We start from the raw sequence: 19546 nt of genomic DNA on the forward strand, positions 1-19546 counted from the left end.
ACAAGCAGAAGGTATATTCAGTGAAAACTCAGGCCTGACTTCATTATGCTGCTCAGATGTGAGGTTCTGTGCATGGCTGAGGGGCAGGAATGCTGTGTACATTCTCCTGTATGAGGAAGGCCCACCTGTGCCAGGGCAGTTTTGCTCCCTGCTCACTCTGCATTGCTGATACCACACTGGGCCGTCTTGTCTGTAGTAATGTTATGAAAGGTAACACCATCCTGTCTTCCAGTCAAACCACAGCCTCCATTCAACCTGACCACTTTGTTCTCAGAGGGTTACAATATTTCTTGGGAAACCACCTACCAGAAATCTCCCTTCCACTTTTTGAATGAGGAGCTGGAATATCAGCTGCGTTATAAGAGAAGAACTGATACCTGGGAGGTAAGTGAGATGTCAGTTTACCATCAAGTAGGATGTACCAGAAAAGAGGAGGCCAGCGCAACCAGGATGGCAGCACTGGTGTGGAAGAAGTATTTTCATGGTTTAGAAAAGATATATTTCTGCTTGACTGGACTGAAAACAGGCAAACCCAAAAATGAATCAAGAAGCAGAAGTTGTGTGAGAAGTACTAGTTCCTGTAAGGAAGAGTGATAATTCATTTGATTCTCATGCTGTCCTGTATGGAAGGTTCCCCAGTGGCTGAATGCAGCTGCAGACCAGCCAGAGCATGGCCTTGAAGAAACAACATGAAAGCAGGGGAGGTTACTTTGCAGGGCTTCTCACTGTGCAGCAGTGAGGGGAAGTGAGAACAGTCACTCTAACCCTGAGTGTTTGGTGTTTAATCATTCGCAGACTCAGAAGACTAAAGCTGTTCATGAAGGTAAACGGACACTGGTGATCCTGCCATGGGAACTCCAGGTGAACACTGAGTACGAGTTCCAAGTGAGAGCCAGACCCCGCGAAGACAGCGGCTACCATGGGTTTTGGAGTGAATGGAGTCTTCCAGTGTCACTGAAAACCAGCCCTGCCGGTACATGCTACTAGCTGTCCTTGCCCTTCCAGTTAGTCCAGTGTCAGAATGCCTTCAGAACTCTAATCAAATCTAATTAATCAGAACAAATTCTAAATAGTCTAGACAGGTATGGTTAGCTTTCTTGCTGAGTACAGGAACCACAGGCCTGGGCTGTCAGTATTGATGTTCTCCCATGGAAAAGGATTTGGTGGGGTTGGCTGTAGGTTTGGGTGCCACAGCAGGAGTGTAGCCTCTAGCTTCCTCTTCAGTGTCAAATGCCCAGGGTCCTGCTTGCAGCTTTCAGAAATGGGGGAGATCTCCTCTGCTGGAGCTTAGTGTTGTCTTCAGCTGAGGGGAGAGGGATCCTGCTCTCAAGTCTGAGTTCTGGGACTGGACTGTAATGGTTGGTCATGCTGGGCATGGGTATTTTGTTTGGTAGCCACCACTCCGCAGGGATTTCGCAGTATCTTATGCACAGAAGTGCACTGATGTTTCTTGTGGTGGAACAAAGGCTATGAAAACAGGGAGCCTTTGTTCCAATAGAGCAGGGCAAGATAACTGCAGTCAATGTCAGCAGAATGCGCTGAGCTTCTCTGCTCTCATTCATCTGCAGCTCGAGCTGAAATATTAACAGGGTTTACACGGTGCTGTGGCAGCAGGGCCAAGCTCCATTTGCAAAGGGATATCTGAGGTCTGGATCTTAAAGGTGCACCTTTTCACCACAGGTGGAGAGCAGCCACCAAGCAGTCATTTAGTCAACACCATTTCTTCACATGTCTCTGACCAACTGCTCTCTCTCTTCACTTCATGGATCATTTATGAGGTGTCCCTAAACCAGCAGTCAGAAACACCAGGGGTCTTTGTGGCAGGGAGCTGTCCTGCCCCAAATTTGCTGGCTGTCTGTGTGTGATGCAGCCAGGCCATGGGGCAGCTGATGCACTGCTCCTTTCATTGATGCAGTCTTCTCTGAGCATTCTCATTCAGACCTCATGTCTGGAGTGCTGGGGCCCAGGTGACAGCCTCAACGTCCCTATGAGAGAGTCTGGGGTAGAAATTAAGGGTGTCTCAGAATCATTTATGTTGGAAAAGACCTCCAAGATCATCAGGTCCAACCTGTGACTGATCATCACCTTGTCAACCAGAGCAGAGCACTGAGTGCCACATCCAGTCATTCCTTGAACACCTCCAGGGATGGTGACTCCCCTGGGTAGCCCCTTCCAATGCCTGACAAGCCTTTCCATTGCAAAAACCCTTTTTCTTCTCACCATCTCCTGCTTATTGACCAGAGGATAAATGCAAGGTGAGCCTGAATGACCCTTCTCTTTGTTCAGCAGTAACACAAACAGCAGGTATGGGATGGCTGCTGCTGTTTGGTGTTGTTGTGTCAATCATGGCTTCAATCGCAACCTTTCTGGCCAAACAGCAGAGGTAAGAATGCTTCAGGAAGCGTGAGTAAATGCTCTTATTCTATCTTGATAAAGATGGGGTGTTCACAGGCAACCTTTTTTGTATGGGCAGCATGGGCTGCTATGAGCTTGTGAGGACCAGCCAAGTATGGTCTCTAGCTGATATCCTGCTGGGAGCGAGCTGCTTTTCTCTGGGGCTCTGCTGCCATTCAGCTGGTTGGGACAAGACTGGCACATGGGGATGAAGCAAGGGCCACCCAGCCTCCTGAGCTGTTCTCCTGGTCTTGTCTGTGCTCTGCAGCTGCCAGATGGAGCAGTAGCCAGGGCTGGCCTGCCCCTTTTCAAAGCTAACATAGGCCCCTCAATGCTGGCTGGGGGGCCTCTCTCCCTTTTGGAGTGCTGACACAGAGGAGGGCTGGGCTCATGCAGCAACAGGGCTGGCACAGCCCAAGTCCACAAAAGAATTGCATAGGGCAGAGTTCTGATGTGCAGACCACAAGCCAGCCCAGCCTGAGGGGAAAATGCACTTGGAGCACTTGGTGCTTTTCCAGGAAGGAAAAAATTGGAATCTCTTTCTTTAGCACGAATATATGTGTGTGAAAGTGCTGAGGTCCCACCTCCTGTGAGGTTCACAAGAAAGGCCATTAGATGGCTCTGGCAGCACAAGGCATCCTTGGATCCTCAGCCACTTTCTAACTCATGAGGCTGGGCAGGTGATTTCAGTTGCTTGAAATGGATCTAGAGATGCCTTGCTTTGCATCAGTGACATATGCTTAACCCCAAAGCCTTTTTTTTTTCTCTTCCAGCTTTTGGAAGAAGATGGCTTGCATACCAGACCCTGCTCCCTTTTTCAAACCTCTTTACCTGGCGCATAATGGAGATTTCAAGGTATAATTGGGCTACACAAGAACATGTGGAGCCTTGTCCAGACCCCCTTCCCAGGAAACTGAGGCAGGGGAAGTGAGACAGCGGGACTATGTGTGTGTTGGTTGCAAGTGCAGTACACGGGGAGAAGCTGACCATCCTTCCCAAGAGAAGCAGTGTCCAGGACAAGAGGGTAGGGGCAACTTACTGGCTTGGCCTTGGACTTCAGGCTGATTGATGAAAGAATGCTGCTATGGGCAGTGGCATCCTTTGCAGCATAGAGAAAATTGCAAAGCCATGCAAACCTCTCAGAGCTAATTATTTTCAATTACTTCAGTCAGTTCACCTGCAGCTGTGTCTGGTAATAACAGCATCTCATACCCTGTTCTATTGGAAGTCAGTGGTTTTAGAGTTTGCCTTTGCCTCTAAAAGCATAAGAACTTTGGTCATTTCTGTGGAACCTCAAAACTTGTGATACTAACCTCTCTCTCGCTGTATGTCCTTTTCTGCAGAAGTGGGTTGGTGCATCCCATACAAAAATGACCTTTGATTTCTTTGAATGGGGAATAGTCCTTCCAGAAGTCCTAGAAGTTTACACCATGCGTCCTTCTAACAGCACCTCACAGGAAGAGCTGCATGAGCTGAGAAAGAATCTGCCTTGCAAGACCTGTGTGTCTTGCCTGACTGCCCCAGGCCACAATAGCCAGTCCCTGTGGTCCAGTGTAAACAGCAGCAGTGGGACTGAGGAGCAGGAGCAGTCATACGGGCACTTGTCCATTGATACGGTGACTGTGGCTGATGAATTTACATCCTGTAACTGCCAGTGCAGCTGTAACCACGTGTACAGGGGACATGAGCATACCAATGAGGAAGATGATAGTGCTGGAGGACCTGGCTACCCCAAGGTTAACATTGATGAGGAAGACAGAAAGATATCCCATGACTTGCATCTGGCTGACCTGAGCACGCAGGACAAAATACTTGCGTCAGGTTCCGTGTCCACAGACCACTTGAGGAGCACAAGTGTCCCAATCCACCAGCAAGTAGAAAGGTCTTTAGAAGGAGGAGTGGGGAGCATCCTAGAAGCCCTTTGCTTGCAGCCTCTTCGGTGGGATTTGGAAAATCCAGGTTCTCTACCTTCTCCTGACGGTGACAGTGTTTCCTACAGTGAAGGCTCCTACGACTTCTTCCCTCACAGTACCAGGCCCGGTGACAGTTACCCTACGATCTGCGTTGATTTGGACACTATTGACAGTGGCTTTGCGGACTCAGACTGTGGAAGTCCACTTGATTGTGAATTTGGGCAAAACAGTCAGACCAACTGTGGGCCCATCTCTCTTGAGCAGGAGGGGCAGGACTTTCCACGGAGCTACGTCAAGCAGTGGGTCTCCTGTCGCTCTGACAGCCCTGTCAGTGGGACACAGGCAAACTGAGGACTTGATGTTGTTTGGCAGAGTGTGGGGCCTTTCTTTACTGTGCCAAGAGCAAAGTGTTAGCAAAATTCAGAAGAGAAACAAAGTTTGCTTTGTGTAAGCTTCTTGCACACAACTGAAAACTGTTAGGTCCACAGTAATACATGCCTATTTCTATTGCCACTTATCCTATTAATGTCTAAAATTTGTTATGATTGTTTCTGGGTTTGGTTGGTTGGTTGTTGTCTTTTTTTTTAGAATCCTAAGTACCTTGACAATTATTCTTTGGGTTATATAGATGTGCATTTTTTTTACAGTAACCTTTGAAGAGTACAGAACATTAAATTATTTTCCCTGGTGTTTTCACATGACTTGGGAGTTTGGCTGTACATGGACTCCTAGAAGCATAACCCATGGCAAGCATGTTTGCTACATTAAGGCTCCCCTACCCTTTCCAAACAACATGTGGTATTACTTTTCCTACTAATGTCTTTTGGCTCTTTAAACTCAGCTGTAGTAGTTTACTAGTTATGGAGGTCCCAGTCCTGTCCATGGGGTATGATCAAAACCAATTCTTATTTAATCACCATAGAAATGTATGTCCAAGAGAACAAGCACAGCTCAGGTTTCAGAAAGACTTTGCCTTTCCAGGTGGAGTCTGTAAATGAAAAGTCTTCAGAATATATAATTCCAGACAAACTCTTTCTACTAGGCTACAGAGTCAGCTTATCTCCCAGCACTTTTCAAGCACATTAATTGAGCAGCTTTTAGAGCTATGCCAAAATTTCAGAAATGTTGTCCTACTTGGATGTGCCTGCAACTTCTGCCTTGGACTTGCTCTACTGCTGCTAACAGGTCAGTAGCACAGATTTTGAGCAATTTCTGCTAGCTAATAAAGCTAACTATGAAACTGCAATTTGCACTGTAACTGTCAATCTGTTTCCCTGACATCACTATCTCTCATTTGTTTAGGCTAATTGTCTTTAAAAGTTACTGCAATACTGAAAGTGAATGTGAAGACCTACATCTTATGTTGGCATAGTGCTGCCTGGCTGTAGGAGGTCCTATCCTGAGAGAATCTTTGTGGTGAATGATGTTTGTTTCCAGTGCAGTAATAATCTGTTGTTGCTGTGATACCAATAAACTCCCTTCCCTCTTCTCCATCTCTTAACTGAGACTATAGGCATCTCCACAGCTCCCTAAACAGAAGGGAGTACTGTAATGAAGAGAAGCTCTTTCTTTCACAGGTGAGTGCTGGGACTGTACTGCTATGCATCCACCTCCCTGGTTTGATTGTTCAGAACAGCCATGGTATCTGCTATGCTGATTTTGGACCTATATGACTTAGTTTTGCCCATGTTGTTATTATTCCCTCAATATACCCCTAGCTCGGTGGCTTCCTGGGCACTGCTCTAAGATATTAAGTTTTTTGGTTCCTTCCCTCCTTATTTTCCATTTTTCTTGTCATCAGCTGTGATAAGTTGTGGGAGGTCTTCACGTGCTGATACATCCTCCCTGCTGCACAACCAGTCCCTTGCGTGTCCTCTATGAACTGCAGAGGATCACCCCAACTCCACTGCCCGGATGAGCTGAGCCTGCCCCACATTGTCCTACAAGGGCTTTTGCATCATGCTCACATCAACGCGAATGTGTACTAGGCAGAAGTGTTTCTGATGGCTTCAACACAGTCTTTTACAGCTTCATCTTACAGCTATTTTCACTTCAGAAACTACATTGTGGTAACTGACCCTGGCTGCTTAAGGGAAGAGGGGAAACTCATCTGTCTTTCTATGGCCCTTTACATCTCAGTTCTGCCTGCTCTTTGTTTGTATCATTGGCCTCAGAACTGCTAAAGGAGCTGTTTCTATTACTGCAACGCTATCAGGCTGTACATTTGGTAGAAGGTGATGGTTTGGTGCTATGTTGGGCTAGAAGTTACTTCTGGTCACCCTAGGAGGCAGATTTTGCAGGCAGGTACCTGGCATAAGAGTATTAAAATAAGGGAGGCCATTCCCTTTGAAGCAAGCTGTAACAATTGCTCTTTGGCCAATGAATTGTTGTCACTGTGAATGTGAAGGGGTTTGAAGTGGGGGTTTTTCAGTGTCTCCTAGAAGCAAACTGCAAATGTCCCTTACCTAGCAGTATCTAATCTGGAAAAATTATGTTTTCCCAGGAATGTTAGGGCCAAAAAGTAGGTACTAGGAGAAGCATCATAATTCATTCTGTTGTACCAATTTGGAAATGTCCATCTCCATTTCTGCATGGCCTCTGCTTCCTTGTCTCTTGGCCCCAGAAGCTGATACTGACAGACTGTTATTCAGTCTATTCTTTGACTGCTTCTCTCTCCCCCTTCTCGGCACTAGACCCATGTACAGGACTGACTTGATGCATCCTGACTGTAACATTGCCATTGCAGCTGGGCATGGGAAGATCTGTTCCTCATATGCTCTGGGATCAGGACACAGAAGCACTGCAATGCTTTTTTGCCTTTGCTTCCAGAACTGTGCTTTGAGCACAGTGCAGCAGTTGGCTGTGGGGGAAGCGCAGGACAGGGCAGCTCAGGGTGCTCTGGGAGTCTGAGCATAGTTGGGTAGAGGACTTGGGTGGAAGCAATTTTGCCTCACATCCAGACAGGGCTAGAAAATGACTTTAGGTCACTTAGAAAGCTCTTCTGTTGGCCCTTTTTTGTATAAAAGTTGCAAGCATATACTTTTATATTCAGCAAATTGCTTGGCCTTTTAAATGTTAACCCTTTAGCAGAAATTCCTCAGTTTCTCCGTGACTAATGAGTAATTTCAGATACAGTTACTTTAACTCAATCTGATAATCTGAGTAGTTCTTCATTGGTTCTTGAGATTATCTTTAAAATCAGGCACAGTATGCTCTGCTTTATTACGCCACTGCTGCTATTGCATGATCATCAAACCACGAAGCCCAAACTATCAAGGGACAGAAGCAGTGCGAAAAGTGACATTTTCTTTGAGCTGGTAAGACAGTTTAACACATTTCTGTTCCATGTATGCCAGTATCTAATGTTAGGATACATCTACTGAGCTAAGATGTTGAAAAATATTTTCTATACCTAAATGTGGAATTATATATTGTTTCTTGTACTAGAAACCTAGAACAAAAGAATCATGAGAAGGGTCCCTGTGCTTTTGTTCTGCTAGTTTGCTGAGCACAAAACAACACTATTGCATTAATTCTGATGGATTGTGCTTAAAAGAAGGACCATCCTGAAGAAATTATTTTTTAGGTACTTCTCTCTGACTGCAAGAGATGAATGTAAAGGAATTCAGCCAAAATAGTCCTCAGTGTTTGGGACTTTGCAGGCAAAAATATACTTTTTTAATGTATGTGTGTGTGTGTGTGTATATATGTGTGTGTGTGCGTGTGCGTGTGGATATTGCTTTATTGCAGTAGTCATCCTTTGTAGCAGGTTTTTCTCTCGGATCCAAGTGTATAAAATCTAAAAGTGCAAGGCTGTTTGTGAGCATCAAATTGTGGGAAAATGGCCCTCCAAAGGTGAAGGGAGAAAAAGACTGGTTATATGGGGTTCTCTCTGATAATCTCTATAGTTGAGAAATCCAACCCCTTTTTTCCTCATTCCCCAGCAGCTGGCATGCTGATTGTGTGAGTCTGCTGTGTGCACTTGATGTGCTTCTGTCAGGCATGTGCTCAGAGGCCTAGGTATTAAGAAGGTAGATAAGCTATGGCTAATTTTTCTTAAAGGACCTGCAAATTCTTTCTTTATAGGCAGAGATGATTGTTCATAATTTGCCTGGGCTACCTCATTCTTTGGGTCTCCTTGTAAAGCTCTGCTTTACTGAGTTGCTAAAACCCAGATGATATCTAGGCTATCCACATGATGGGACTGTGTTGTCACCTTCTTGTTCTACTTCTCAGTGTTATCTATCAAATAATTTATTTCACCTTATAAATTCTTAAAAGAAAATCTTTTTATTGTGTGTTCAGCTGGACCTCAAATGTGGAGGTGAATCTGTGAATATGAATTCCTAGTAATAGATCTACCAATAACAGTCAATCATGTGCCTTTCTGTTGGTAAGCAGCTGAGAGCATTTGAAAAATCTGTGCTGTACAAACTCTGCTTCAAAATTACTTAAAATTACTTTTGGGAAATGGAGGCTGCTGGTGGAACTACAGGAGGGAAGGGGAAAGGCATGGCTGCAAGGCCTCTTTTCCTTGAGTAGGTAACAGGCAGAACAACTCAGCCCTGGAAACATGCAGAAAGGATGGAAACACCATTGCAACAGCTTGAGACTACCTAGGAACTCAAGGTCACTACTCAGCTCCTGCTGCTGAGCTAATACCCAGACTGGTGGAAGCATGTCTGGTGTATTGTTTCAGGGTGTCATCTCAGGCATTTGGTCTCTTTCTTTCCCGCAGAGTAAAGGTGGTTCCTCCAGTTTTCACAGGGCTTTTCTGCCTTCACCCACAACTGCCCAGTGCTGCAGAAACTGGGCATTAGAACACAAAAACACAGCAGGCAACCTGGCTAAAAAGTTGATTTGTCTTCCCGTGCTGGCAGCTGCTGTAATAGCACCTGGGCTGCTGGCACTGGGCTTCCATCTGAGCTAAGGGGATTTTGTATTGTTTTTCAATATACCTAAGAAAAATTTATAGACTACAAGTCTTGCATCATATGTTTAGGCAAGAGGTCCCAGCAATAAAGGTAGTTCCCCTTTGTACAAATTCTACACTTTGTTTCTGTCTAATTGTATCTACCTTCAGTGTCCAACAAGTGCATTCTTTCCATCTGTCTCTAGGAGATTTAAAAAAAAAAAAAAGATTTTTCTCCTATGTGAAATCACCTTCCCATGTAAGATACTTATGGCTGGTGTGAAATTACTACTTAGTGTTTCCTTTGGTTAAGTTAAGAGATTTAGTTGGTCTTTAATTGTTGATTTCTGAGAAAAGTTATCCAAGATTATATCATTCTTATAGCCCTTTTCAGAACCATTTTCGTATTGACAGCAACTCTTTGTCTAAAGTATGGATCCCAACAGAAGAAATTATTCAATGTTACATGTAGCTACAATAACATTTCTTTGAACTCATATGCATCCACAGTCTGCGTGTTAGCTCCTCTAATTGCATTAATGTACTGCAGAATCTTGTTCATCTGGTTATGTGCTATTTCCTGAAATAATTTTCTGATAAGCCTTTCAGAATTCAGTGTTACATGACCTACTTAGGACTAACATTCATGGCTTCTAATGCAAAAATTTGCATTTAAACATGCTGTATTTGTTTCCAGGTGGGCTAGAAAGCCAGAAATGTCTGACACATTTCAAACACTGAAGAACTGAATGAAGAACTTCTTGCGTGGGGTGGGGGGAGTTTATAAAATTAATAGCAATTACCTGGAAACATTCTGTCCTGGTTTACTTATCTTGACCTATGTTTGTTTATTTGTTTGTGTGCCTGAACAGTTCTTGTAAGCATATGTATAATTCTACTTAATGCAGCTCTGTCTATATCATATTTAGTCACTATTACTGTATTTATCTCAGGGATCACACGCAACCCTGATCAGAACGATAAGCAGGAGAGGCTTCGTGCCTCTCAGCCTCCTGCAGCTAAAATCAGCTACTGGTGACACTTCCTCTTGACAACCCCCACTCTGAAGAAGGTCTGCAGCAAAACAGAGTGCTTACCAAAAACCCATAAATGAAGAGGTGGGGAAGTGGTAGCCAGAAACATTCCTTTTCTCTTGATAAGTTTCTGAAACATTGTAATTTTTTTACTATTTGATTAAGAAAAGGGACACCATAAGCAGGCATGATCACAGGCAAGAAGTTTTATGTGGATGCTGCTGTATAGCTTTGTGAAATTCATGACTGGAAGGATACTCTTGGTCATGGAGTCCAGTTCCTGCTGTTGTAGCCATCAGATCACTTAATCCCTTCAGTAAAACAATCCTAATGATTTAAATATCACAATCCTTGCTAAGCATAGGCTTTTTCTCGCTCACTTTTATTCTAGATTACTTCAGATCCTTTGTTGGTTTGAAATCACGATCTTATTCTATAGCCAGGCTGTATCTGTTTGGTCCTGTGCTAATGCTGTACTTAGTGTTTCTCCTATCCTGACACTCTCTCCCTTTTCCCCAGCTTCTCCTGAAAGAGAGATCATAATCTCTGGCAAATTTTGGTTGATAGTTGTTGGTTTGGTTTGGGGTTTTTTTGTTTGTTTGTTTGGTTGGGTTTTTTTAATAATAACTAACCCAAGCTCTTCTAAGACAGAAAATTCTCAGACCCTTACATTAGCCCAGCCCTAGAGCTCAGTTCAGTGTACGTGCTAGCCAAGCAGTGCAAACAGTGTTTCTCCAAAATTCTTTTAATTTTTCAAGAAACTGTTTTTGTTTATTAGTGGTCTCTGTCTACAAACTCACTCCATGTTTTCTGGGTTTCAGGCTCCTTGGAGCATCACACTCCTCGCAGCAGTGCTGGGCTCATTTGCTGTGTTCAGGTAACAGCAAGTAATGCAAACTGAAAACATCTTTTAAAAACACCACGTATTGCTGAGTAGATCGGGTCCATATTCTTCGTATTAAACTTTGCCATAAGAATACCAAATCAGAAGCTTTCAGTGAAAAAGTATAATTTTAAATTAAAACTTCATCAGGAGAGAATTCACAGAATAGAATTCCTGATTTAAAAAAAAAAAAGTGAGTCCAGTATAACACTGTACAGAGGTAGTGTTCCATATTGCAGAAGATACACTTCAAACATCCCTACACAACCCTGCCGTGAACTGGGGTAATGACTAGGTCCTAAGTATTCTACATCTCTCAATGAATGCTTTGACCAGGAGCATATCAGTTATTCTCTGTTTCTCTTTTCTGAATATGCAGAAATTATGTCTGTTCCAGGAGGCCCCTGAGCTGCAAATGTCTGGAGGCTGAGAATGTTTTCAGAGAAGAATATCTATGCTCTATTGCTATGATTTTGTCTAAGCATCTGGTTTTGGTTGCTTTCAGAAATGGGATACAGGGAAACATGAACATTTTTTCCAACTGTGGCTCTCTGCTGCTCTTAAATTGTCATAAACCAGATGCCAAAAAAGCAGGAAGAAGGAAAGATGAAACACCCACCCTTTCACCCACCCTTGATCAAATTGCAGGAATTAAAGATTTCCTTTAATGCAGCTGGTGCTTTAGATTCCTGTACAAAGTACTATTTACTGTCATGAGAAGACCAGTTCCTATAGAAGAAATTATATAGCTGAGCTGGTGCCCTCTCTGACAGATTCAAGATAAGCTTGTGTCACACTGGCAGAAGCAAGTAGGTAAAGCTTCAACCTGCTGGTACAAATACTGACAAAACTGCTCCTAAAAATTGTTCTGTTTCAGATATTATCTGGAATGGGAAGAGTTGTGTGGCAGCTGGGCCTCCAGCTGTGTATTACTGCTGTGCTGCTCTTTGGTGGAGGAAGAGGGAGAGGTAAGAGGAGATCTGGAATAGGTTCACCGTAGGAAAACAGGCACATGACTGTGCTCATTTTTCATTCATAGACTCTTAAATATGCAATCCAAGATCCTGCCCTTTCCTAGGTCCCAGGAACCGATACAGCTGGCTGGTAATGCCAAGCCTAGGGAACTGAGCACATACTGGACAAGCTGGGCAGCAGAAAAAGTGTAGCCACTGCCCAAGGTCCCTGCCCTAAGATCTTACACTCATCTCATGCAGTGAAGTGTGGTACAAGAGAGGAAGAACACGATGGGGAAGATTAGATGCAGTGTCAGTAAAGGAAGCACTAGCAAGTAATGCATTTATTTGATGTACTGAGCAAGGCCTCATCCAGTGATACACGAATCCAGCTCTGGTCTCTTTCCTCTGCAGAGCTCTCTGGCAGCCTGAGCTGCCTGAATAACTACATAACTACTGTGAGCTGCACGTGGGCGACGGAGAAGCCCGTGGGCAATGGACCTTTCCACCTGCATTTCACCAAGTAAGAGCCACATACCAAGCGCTGCCTGTGGCAGCCCCAGCCCTGGCATGGAAAAGCAGAGATGGGGTCTAGCTGTGGGCTTTGCTCCCTCCACAGCAGGAGACTTGTGGCACAGCTACCTTTGCCACCCCATCACCCCAAACCTGGGCTACCTTGGAAGCTGCTCCCAATGTGGGCCCACAGCCTCAGCTGGGGCAGCAGAGGTCTAGTGCACACAGCTGCATGTTCTCCTGCCAGCTCTGGCTATCCACCCAGTGAACCCTTCTGGCAGGTGCCTCAGCACAGGGAGCCTTTCCTTCCCGGCCTTCAGTCTCTCTGATCTGGGAACTTCCAGAGCCCATCATCCATGAAGCTCCCTTATCAACTTCTAATAATTTCTTGTCTTTTTGCCTAGAAATTAAACCACTAGTGGTTTAATCTATTAGTTAGTATATATATACAAGTCCAGTGAGTTATAAGCTTTAATAACAGATTTACTCAGTGCTGGTGAGGCCACCCCTGCAGTGCTGTGTCCAGTTTCTGGGCCCCTCAGCTCAGGAAGGACATGGAGGGGCTGGAGCAGGTCCAGAGAAGAGCAACGAGGCTGGGGAAGGGACTTGAGCACAAGTCCTATGAGGAGAGGCTGAGGGAGCTGGGGTTGTTGAGGCTGGAGAAGAGGAGGCTCAGGGGAGACCTCCTCACTCTCTCCAACTCCCTGACAGGAGGGGGGAGCCAGGTGGGGATTGGGCTCTTCTGCCAGGAAGCAGCAGTAGGACAAGAGGGCTGGGTCTTCAGCTGTGCCAGGGGAGGTTTAGGTTGAATATTAAGAAAAAAATTTTTACAGAGAGAGTAATCAGCCATTGGAATGGGCTGCCCAGGGAGGGGGTGGATTCACTGTCCCTGGAGGTTTATCAGATGAGACTGGATGTGGCACTTAGTGCCATGGTCTGGTAACCACAGCAGTGTTAGATCAAGGGTTGGACTTGATGATCTCAGAGGTCTTTTCCAACCTAGTCAATTCTGTGATTTAGAATATTATCTGAATAGTATTTCCTCTAATGGAAACAATAGGGTGAATAGTTTGCTATGTGATAAGATAATTCAAGATGAATGCGTTTAGATTATGCAATAACATTGTCTTGACCACCAGTAACCATTACATGAGGGTAAGCCATGCTGACATTAGATACCTCATATTCTGGTAGAGTTAAGTCAAAAATAGCCTAGCTCTAAATAATACTGGGGTTTAGATCTATGAAGAAATGCCAAGCTGATAAACTGTGATATCCCCGTTTCTTGTGGGATCACATGCAACGTGAAAAATTTGCTAATAAATGGCTACACCACAAAACAACAGACCAACTTCCAACACGTTTTGCTGTCAGTACTGATGTTTGTTCCTAGCAAAAGAGGCCTTAATGTACAACTTGTTGCTTCTGTGCTGTGCACTTGCAACTAACTGTCCACCCACTTCTTCCTCCCTACCCAGCTGCTTTCCTGGCAATGACATGCAGGCCTCTCACTTTCAGAGGGGGCAGATATTGGGCTCTGTATGCAGTTCCTTGGAGGTCTGGGGCTCTCAGCAGCGAGGTTATGAAGGCATCTCCTTCCTCCCTATTCAGCCCTGCCATCCAGCCAGCTTTAGGATTGCTTTCCGTGTTCTCTGCACTAAGAGGTTCATGGTCTTCCAGAGTGTAGTGCTGTGCTAAGCTGCCACATGTTCTTCATAAACTGAAAAAACACTTCATTGTATGCCTTAAAAGAAACTTTCAGCCTTTTTATTCTTCTAGCCTCTGGTCAAAGGGCCACAACGCCAGCTGCAAACTGACTGCCACAGAGAGCATGCAGAATCAGTACCACTGCACAATCCATTTAGCCAGCCAGATCTTGGAAACAGATGGTTATAGAGTCTCTCTCCAAGGAAACTTCTTTGGACGTAATCACAGATACGTTACCTTTCCAGTGTACAATCCCCGCAAGCACAGTAAGTATGAACAAGGGCAGTTGTGAGCTGTGGCTCTGCCCAGCAGCTTTGGGGTAGGTCTGATATGCTCTCTAATAAAGGGTGTCTCAAAGACAGCAAGTGGAAACAATGAAAACAAGCCAGACTGTCCATTCCTGGAGAGTGTGCTGTGTGGACTGTACCAGTGAGGATGCAGTCCCTGAGTCTCTCCATTCTGACCTTTCCAGGACTTTAGAGAGGGCTGGCTCTGGAGCATCTTTCAAGAAGACTTTGCATTTGCATCATGTTTTCTTGTGCCATAGATAATTTACAATTAGATTGCCACAATTGTTTGTTTCGTTGTTTTACTTTTTCCTGAGAAATTATGTAATGAGAAATCAAAGTCATGGATTTAATTGAGTGTCCCGTGGCCTGGTACTTCAGAGAAATGCTCTAGTATCTGAAATACTAGTATCTAGTGTCTATATGTGGTATGTTGTTAGGGCAGAATGTGACATCCAGAGTGGTTCTTTGCTTGCAAGATTATCCCCAGAGACTGCTGGAGTTATCATTAATTTATGTCAGTTCTGTAGCTGCTCTGATCCAACCTGGAAACTAATTTGGTCTACTTCTGGTCTTAGTATCACTCTTTGGACCAAGCTTTATCTTCCAAGACTTCAGTCAGCCTGGTATCACGCATCTCCTTTTGTGATGTTCCAAATACTGTGAAAAAAACCTGCCTCCTCTATTTACAGTAAAACTCGATCCACCTTTGAACCTCCAGAGCAATGCCACTGCCAGCAAGTGTCAGATATGGTGGAGTGTGTGGAATGTGCCTTGGTACCTCGTTGAAATTCTCCAATATGAATTGCAGTATAAGGAGTACAGCATGTCCTGGGAGGTAACTGGATGAGACACACAGTGATGCTGCCTTGCTCTTTGGGCACAACAGCCTTGCCAATCAGCTCAGGGCTCTCTGCCAGCTGACTCTTTTAATCTGGCCTTTCTGGTTTCCCACATCAAGTCTGAAAGATTTTATATAAATCAGTTCTGGAGATCAATAACTCTTCTCATGACCTCTACATTCATAAGTCACCCATCCTCATGCAGGCCCTCTTCTTGCATCTAAGAAAAGAAAATTTGGAAAAGAAAAGGGAAAAAAACCAACAAAAAAGAGTATTTAAAAGACCATCCCTTTGCCCAGCCTTGTTAACAGAAATGCTTTGCAATACTTTTCAGATTGCATTGAACAAGACATCATCCAGTTCACTGCCACAGATAGAAATTGAAGCCACAGAGCTTCGCAGTGGCATTGCTTACATTGCAAGAGTTCGCTGCAAAGTTTCTGAAAATGAGGATTCCTACCACAGTCAGTGGAGTGAGTGGAGCCAGACAACAGTGTTTCAAAGAGCAGGTACAAAGAATGTTGTTTTCATCTTAATTCATTTCATGTCCACGTTCCAAAAAAAAGGAAGATATGTGGAAAAATGGAGCTTTACAAAACAGAACTAGCTTTCTTCAAGTATTCATAGCCAAATTACTTTCCTTGAGGACTTTAGCAGCCTGTTTCATTTGCATTGCTTGGTTATTTGGAGTTCTATCTTGACTTCCAGACTTTTGCTAAAAATTTTTGTGCTGATTGTTTTCCTAGATGCACCAAAACTGTCTGAGAAGATCTTAAATACCACTATGCAGCTCTTGTTCATTCCTCTGAGTTTGGGCACTCTACTCTATTTATTCTGGAACTGCAAGCTTTCTTCAAGGTATGTGATAGTTTTTCATTAAGTTCCCCTTGATCTTTACAGCCTGAAGAGGATAAATCAAGAGTTGTTATGTCCCTTTTCCTTCCTGTTTCTCCTGTACAGGCTCAGTCATTGTCAAAACCTCTTTTGACAATCGTGAGACATGACATATTCCTTGGCTGATGATAGTTAATGAGCCACTATACAGTCCTTAAGGAGACCAAAGTACCTTTGTGACTCCCAAACTCAGCTAAAACTCAAGGATGAGGGTCTCTTGGAGTTAAAGAAATTTAAAGCCATGGAAACTTCTTGTTAAGCTTCATGTAGATAAATTAAAAGTGCAAGTACATAGCAATCCATAAAGGTGGTTAAACTGATGTCAATGTTAAGGTACTCGTGACATACCTGGCAGCAGTCAGTATGTAAAATACCAATATAGGCAAGCTAGACTGACTCAGATTCTGTTGAGATCAAGTTTACAGAGAACAAAGTGGTTTAGAACCTTGGTTCAACCATCTTCTGCCATTTTTTATGCTGCTACAGCAAAAGTAAATCTCCTACCTCTTTTTTTTTTCTGCCTTGATATACATTATTATGCTCCATACACACATCGTTCTTAGAGAAACAGAATACTTGACAAAATGTGATAAAGTATTTTACAGGATAGACTCTAATAAATGGGCAAGAATGTCTGGCAGAATTTCTTTGTCTAAATATAATGAAGCTAGAATTCTCTAAAACACTTCCAGAAACAGTGGTTTAGATCAAGTAAGTTGATAAACAAATGTTTCAATAGCTTGGTGCATATAATGGGTAATAGACCAGTAATAAGTTTGTGGATATTCCTAAGAAACTTTTAAGACTGCTTCAGGCTAGAAACATTAAATGCATGCATAGGTAGCAGACAAACGATTGCATGAGATGTCAGAAATCATGGTAAGTGTGGAGGTTGCGTCCAATCAGTATCATGGAGACAGAATACAGAAAAACTTTCTGGGTTTTTTAAGAGTTGTTTTCTCACTTTAGGGCAAAAAGTCTCACCTGCTTTAACATTCCCACACCAGCTGCTTTCTTTCAGCCACTCTATAGTTTGCACAATGGGAATTTCAAGGTAAGAAATAAGTTTAATTCCTTTCTTATGACCCTCAGTTCATGATGGGAGGATTTTTTTTTCTGGGATTAATCATTCTAGCTCCTGAGCAGAGTTACTGACAGGTGGTTCTGCTTTTCCTGAGAGTTCACAGTTTCTCAGTTTCTTGCCTCCACACACTAGCTGACCAATAGAGCTCCTGTCCAACTTCTCACTCCTTAGAAGTAGAACCCCTCTAGTCACTTTGAACTCTGGCTGAATCTAAAAGGTGCACCCTGTCCTTTCAAAGCCAAAGCAACACAAGTAGCTTGCATTATATTCTGGAGGTGAAATCTTGTAAAATTTCTTGTAAAGCTTTGTGAAATTAGCAGCTAGATTCTCTACCCTATTACTCTAACTTGGCCTGTTAGATTTGCACTAAACTTGTGGATTATTGTGCCAAAGCCATATACACAGAATATTTTGGAATAACTATGAAAAGTGACCCAAACTTATTGATCCTTTCACTAGGACTGGGTTGGACCTAATGAGGCTTGTAGTCAATTTGGAAGAGAAGAGGCCAGCAACTCAAGCAAAGTGACTGCAGATAAAGTTTCTGATCTAAACACCCAGGAACTGATTTCCCAGATCTCCTGGAAACCTCGGGAAGGCACAAATGTGGTTGCTGCAGAAGAAAACTTTGTATTTGCCCCAGGTCCAAGCCAGCAATATGTCCCCAGTAGGTATATAAGAGCTGAAGAGACAGAAGTGAGGCCAGGACTATTGTTTGCACTGAACCATGCTGATGACACAGTTGGCCTGAAAATCTCTGAAATAATTAAAGACAATTCTGAGAGCCCTAGCATGGGAAGGAATTATTCCTCTCACTCACAGCATGGAAAGGGTGACTTTCTTATGCTTCAGGAATCTTTGGAGATAGAAGATGTGTCCTTCACTGGTAGTGACTATTGTACCTTGTGTGACAATGATACCACAGGAGGTCTGATTCCTGCTGAACCACTGAAGCTCTCTGATGGCAATAGTCTTGTCAAACATCAAAATGATCAGTGACCTTCCCTGAGGAATACTGCCTACAAAGATTCTGGTGCTCTTCTCTCAGCTCCCAACGTTGTCTTCCCAAGTGGCTTAAATGGTGACTGTGCAGACAATTGCAAACTTGTATAATTGTAAAATAAATCTTCAATTCCTGTACTTCAGAAAAAGATTGTGACCAAGTCCTCTGGCTAGCAAATACTACCCCTACAGGCATGGCAAAGCCCAACTCCAGCAACATCTGTTGTCTCAGAGATACATTACCATGCCTTCCCTGAATTAACCTCCTGGCAGCAGAGGTCCAGTAACCCCCGGCCTAAGGAGGCAGCAGCAGACCTGCTGTTTTTCCTTAGGAAGAGCTATTGGAATCGTGTGCCTCTTGGAAGCAGCAATATTTGCAATGTGATGAACCATGATTTAAACTCCATAATTTTTTTTAAAACTATGCATAATTCTTCATAAAATCACAATAAACGATTTTTACTAAAGAGGGTAATTTTGCTTCTTAATGCATTGATGACTTCAAGTGCCTCCTGATTTGATCAGAATTTGTAATTGCTCTATTTAAAGACCTTGATCTTTATTATCGTGAAAGGCTCTAACTTTTTATTTTGCAATAACTAAGCCTCATGTACTGCTTTGATTTTAACAAAAAGTTATCTCAAGTTTAAGTGGCTGGGCTGATCTAATGGAGAAAGATGAAAAGCAAGAACAGCACACATGAGGCTTACTTAATCACAATACAGGCCAGGCCTACTGGCTCTCCAGGGTGATGAGTCCTTTGTCTAACTGCACAACAGGTACAACCTTTCTGAGCTGGATATCTAGAGATTTACTTTCTGTCCTAGACACAGAAAATCCTATACACAATTAATTTACCACCAAGCAGATTTCTGGAGTCTTAGTTGGATCTCCTCAATTTAATAGGTTCAACAGTTTTAGCAAGCATAGTGAGATATGTAGACATGCATCTAAACTAGCTGGCACATGCATATATACAGTCACATACATTTATTCCTCCGTCTTTGGAGTGCTTCCCTTGTCTCTCTGCTGACCATTAGCACTGAATAGTTTTGACAAGGCAAAGAAAGATTTCATTTATAAGTAACAAAGTAGGTTGAGACATCCTTCCCAAAAAGCATGCTAGGC

The 19546-nt window shown here is 43.5% G+C and overlaps 2 protein-coding genes across 7 annotated transcripts in view; both read left to right on the forward strand.

Moving 5' to 3' along the window:
- IL21R (interleukin 21 receptor) overlaps positions 1-11316 on the forward strand; it is a 23967-nt gene extending 12651 nt beyond the window's left edge. For 3 of the 6 annotated variants that reach the window (XM_027684094.1, XM_027684099.1, XM_027684100.1), the window contains exons 5-10: positions 233-384; positions 796-973; positions 2287-2383; positions 3168-3249; positions 3738-5884; positions 11075-11316. In XM_027684094.1, coding sequence (XP_027539895.1) covers positions 233-384; positions 796-973; positions 2287-2383; positions 3168-3249; positions 3738-4658 — 1430 coding nt within the window. In that variant the 3' untranslated portion in view covers positions 4659-5884; positions 11075-11316. The remainder of the gene's footprint in view (positions 1-232; positions 385-795; positions 974-2286; positions 2384-3167; positions 3250-3737; positions 5885-11074) is intronic. The other 3 variants (XM_027684095.1, XM_027684096.1, XM_027684097.1) reach the window with 3 other exon arrangements.
- On the forward strand, positions 10977-18956 carry LOC113967986 (interleukin-9 receptor-like). The gene is made up of 9 exons (XM_027684110.1): positions 10977-11130; positions 12014-12104; positions 12504-12612; positions 14382-14575; positions 15289-15434; positions 15773-15947; positions 16185-16296; positions 17302-17386; positions 17876-18956. The coding sequence occupies exons 2-9, from the start codon at positions 12026-12028 to the stop codon at positions 18413-18415; spliced, it is 1440 nt and encodes a 479-aa protein (XP_027539911.1). The 5' UTR covers positions 10977-11130; positions 12014-12025; the 3' UTR covers positions 18416-18956.
- Positions 18957-19546: the final 590 nt, after the last annotated feature.

Source organism: Neopelma chrysocephalum, unplaced genomic scaffold, assembly GCF_003984885.1.
Source record: "Neopelma chrysocephalum unplaced genomic scaffold, ASM398488v2 Primary Assembly neopelma1_65b, whole genome shotgun sequence".
Lineage (NCBI taxonomy): Eukaryota > Metazoa > Chordata > Aves > Passeriformes > Pipridae > Neopelma > Neopelma chrysocephalum.

Excerpts from the sequence above, each read along its gene's own strand:
- LOC113967986 (XM_027684110.1), top strand. The coding sequence starts at position 12,026 with ATGGGAAGAGTTGTGTGGCAGCTGGGCCTCCAGCTGTGTATTACTGCT. Across the intron at positions 14,576-15,288 it reads GTACAATCCCCGCAAGCACA|TAAAACTCGATCCACCTTTG; the intron begins GTAAGTATGAAC and ends CTCTATTTACAG. Across the intron at positions 16,297-17,301 it reads AACTGCAAGCTTTCTTCAAG|GGCAAAAAGTCTCACCTGCT; the intron begins GTATGTGATAGT and ends TTCTCACTTTAG.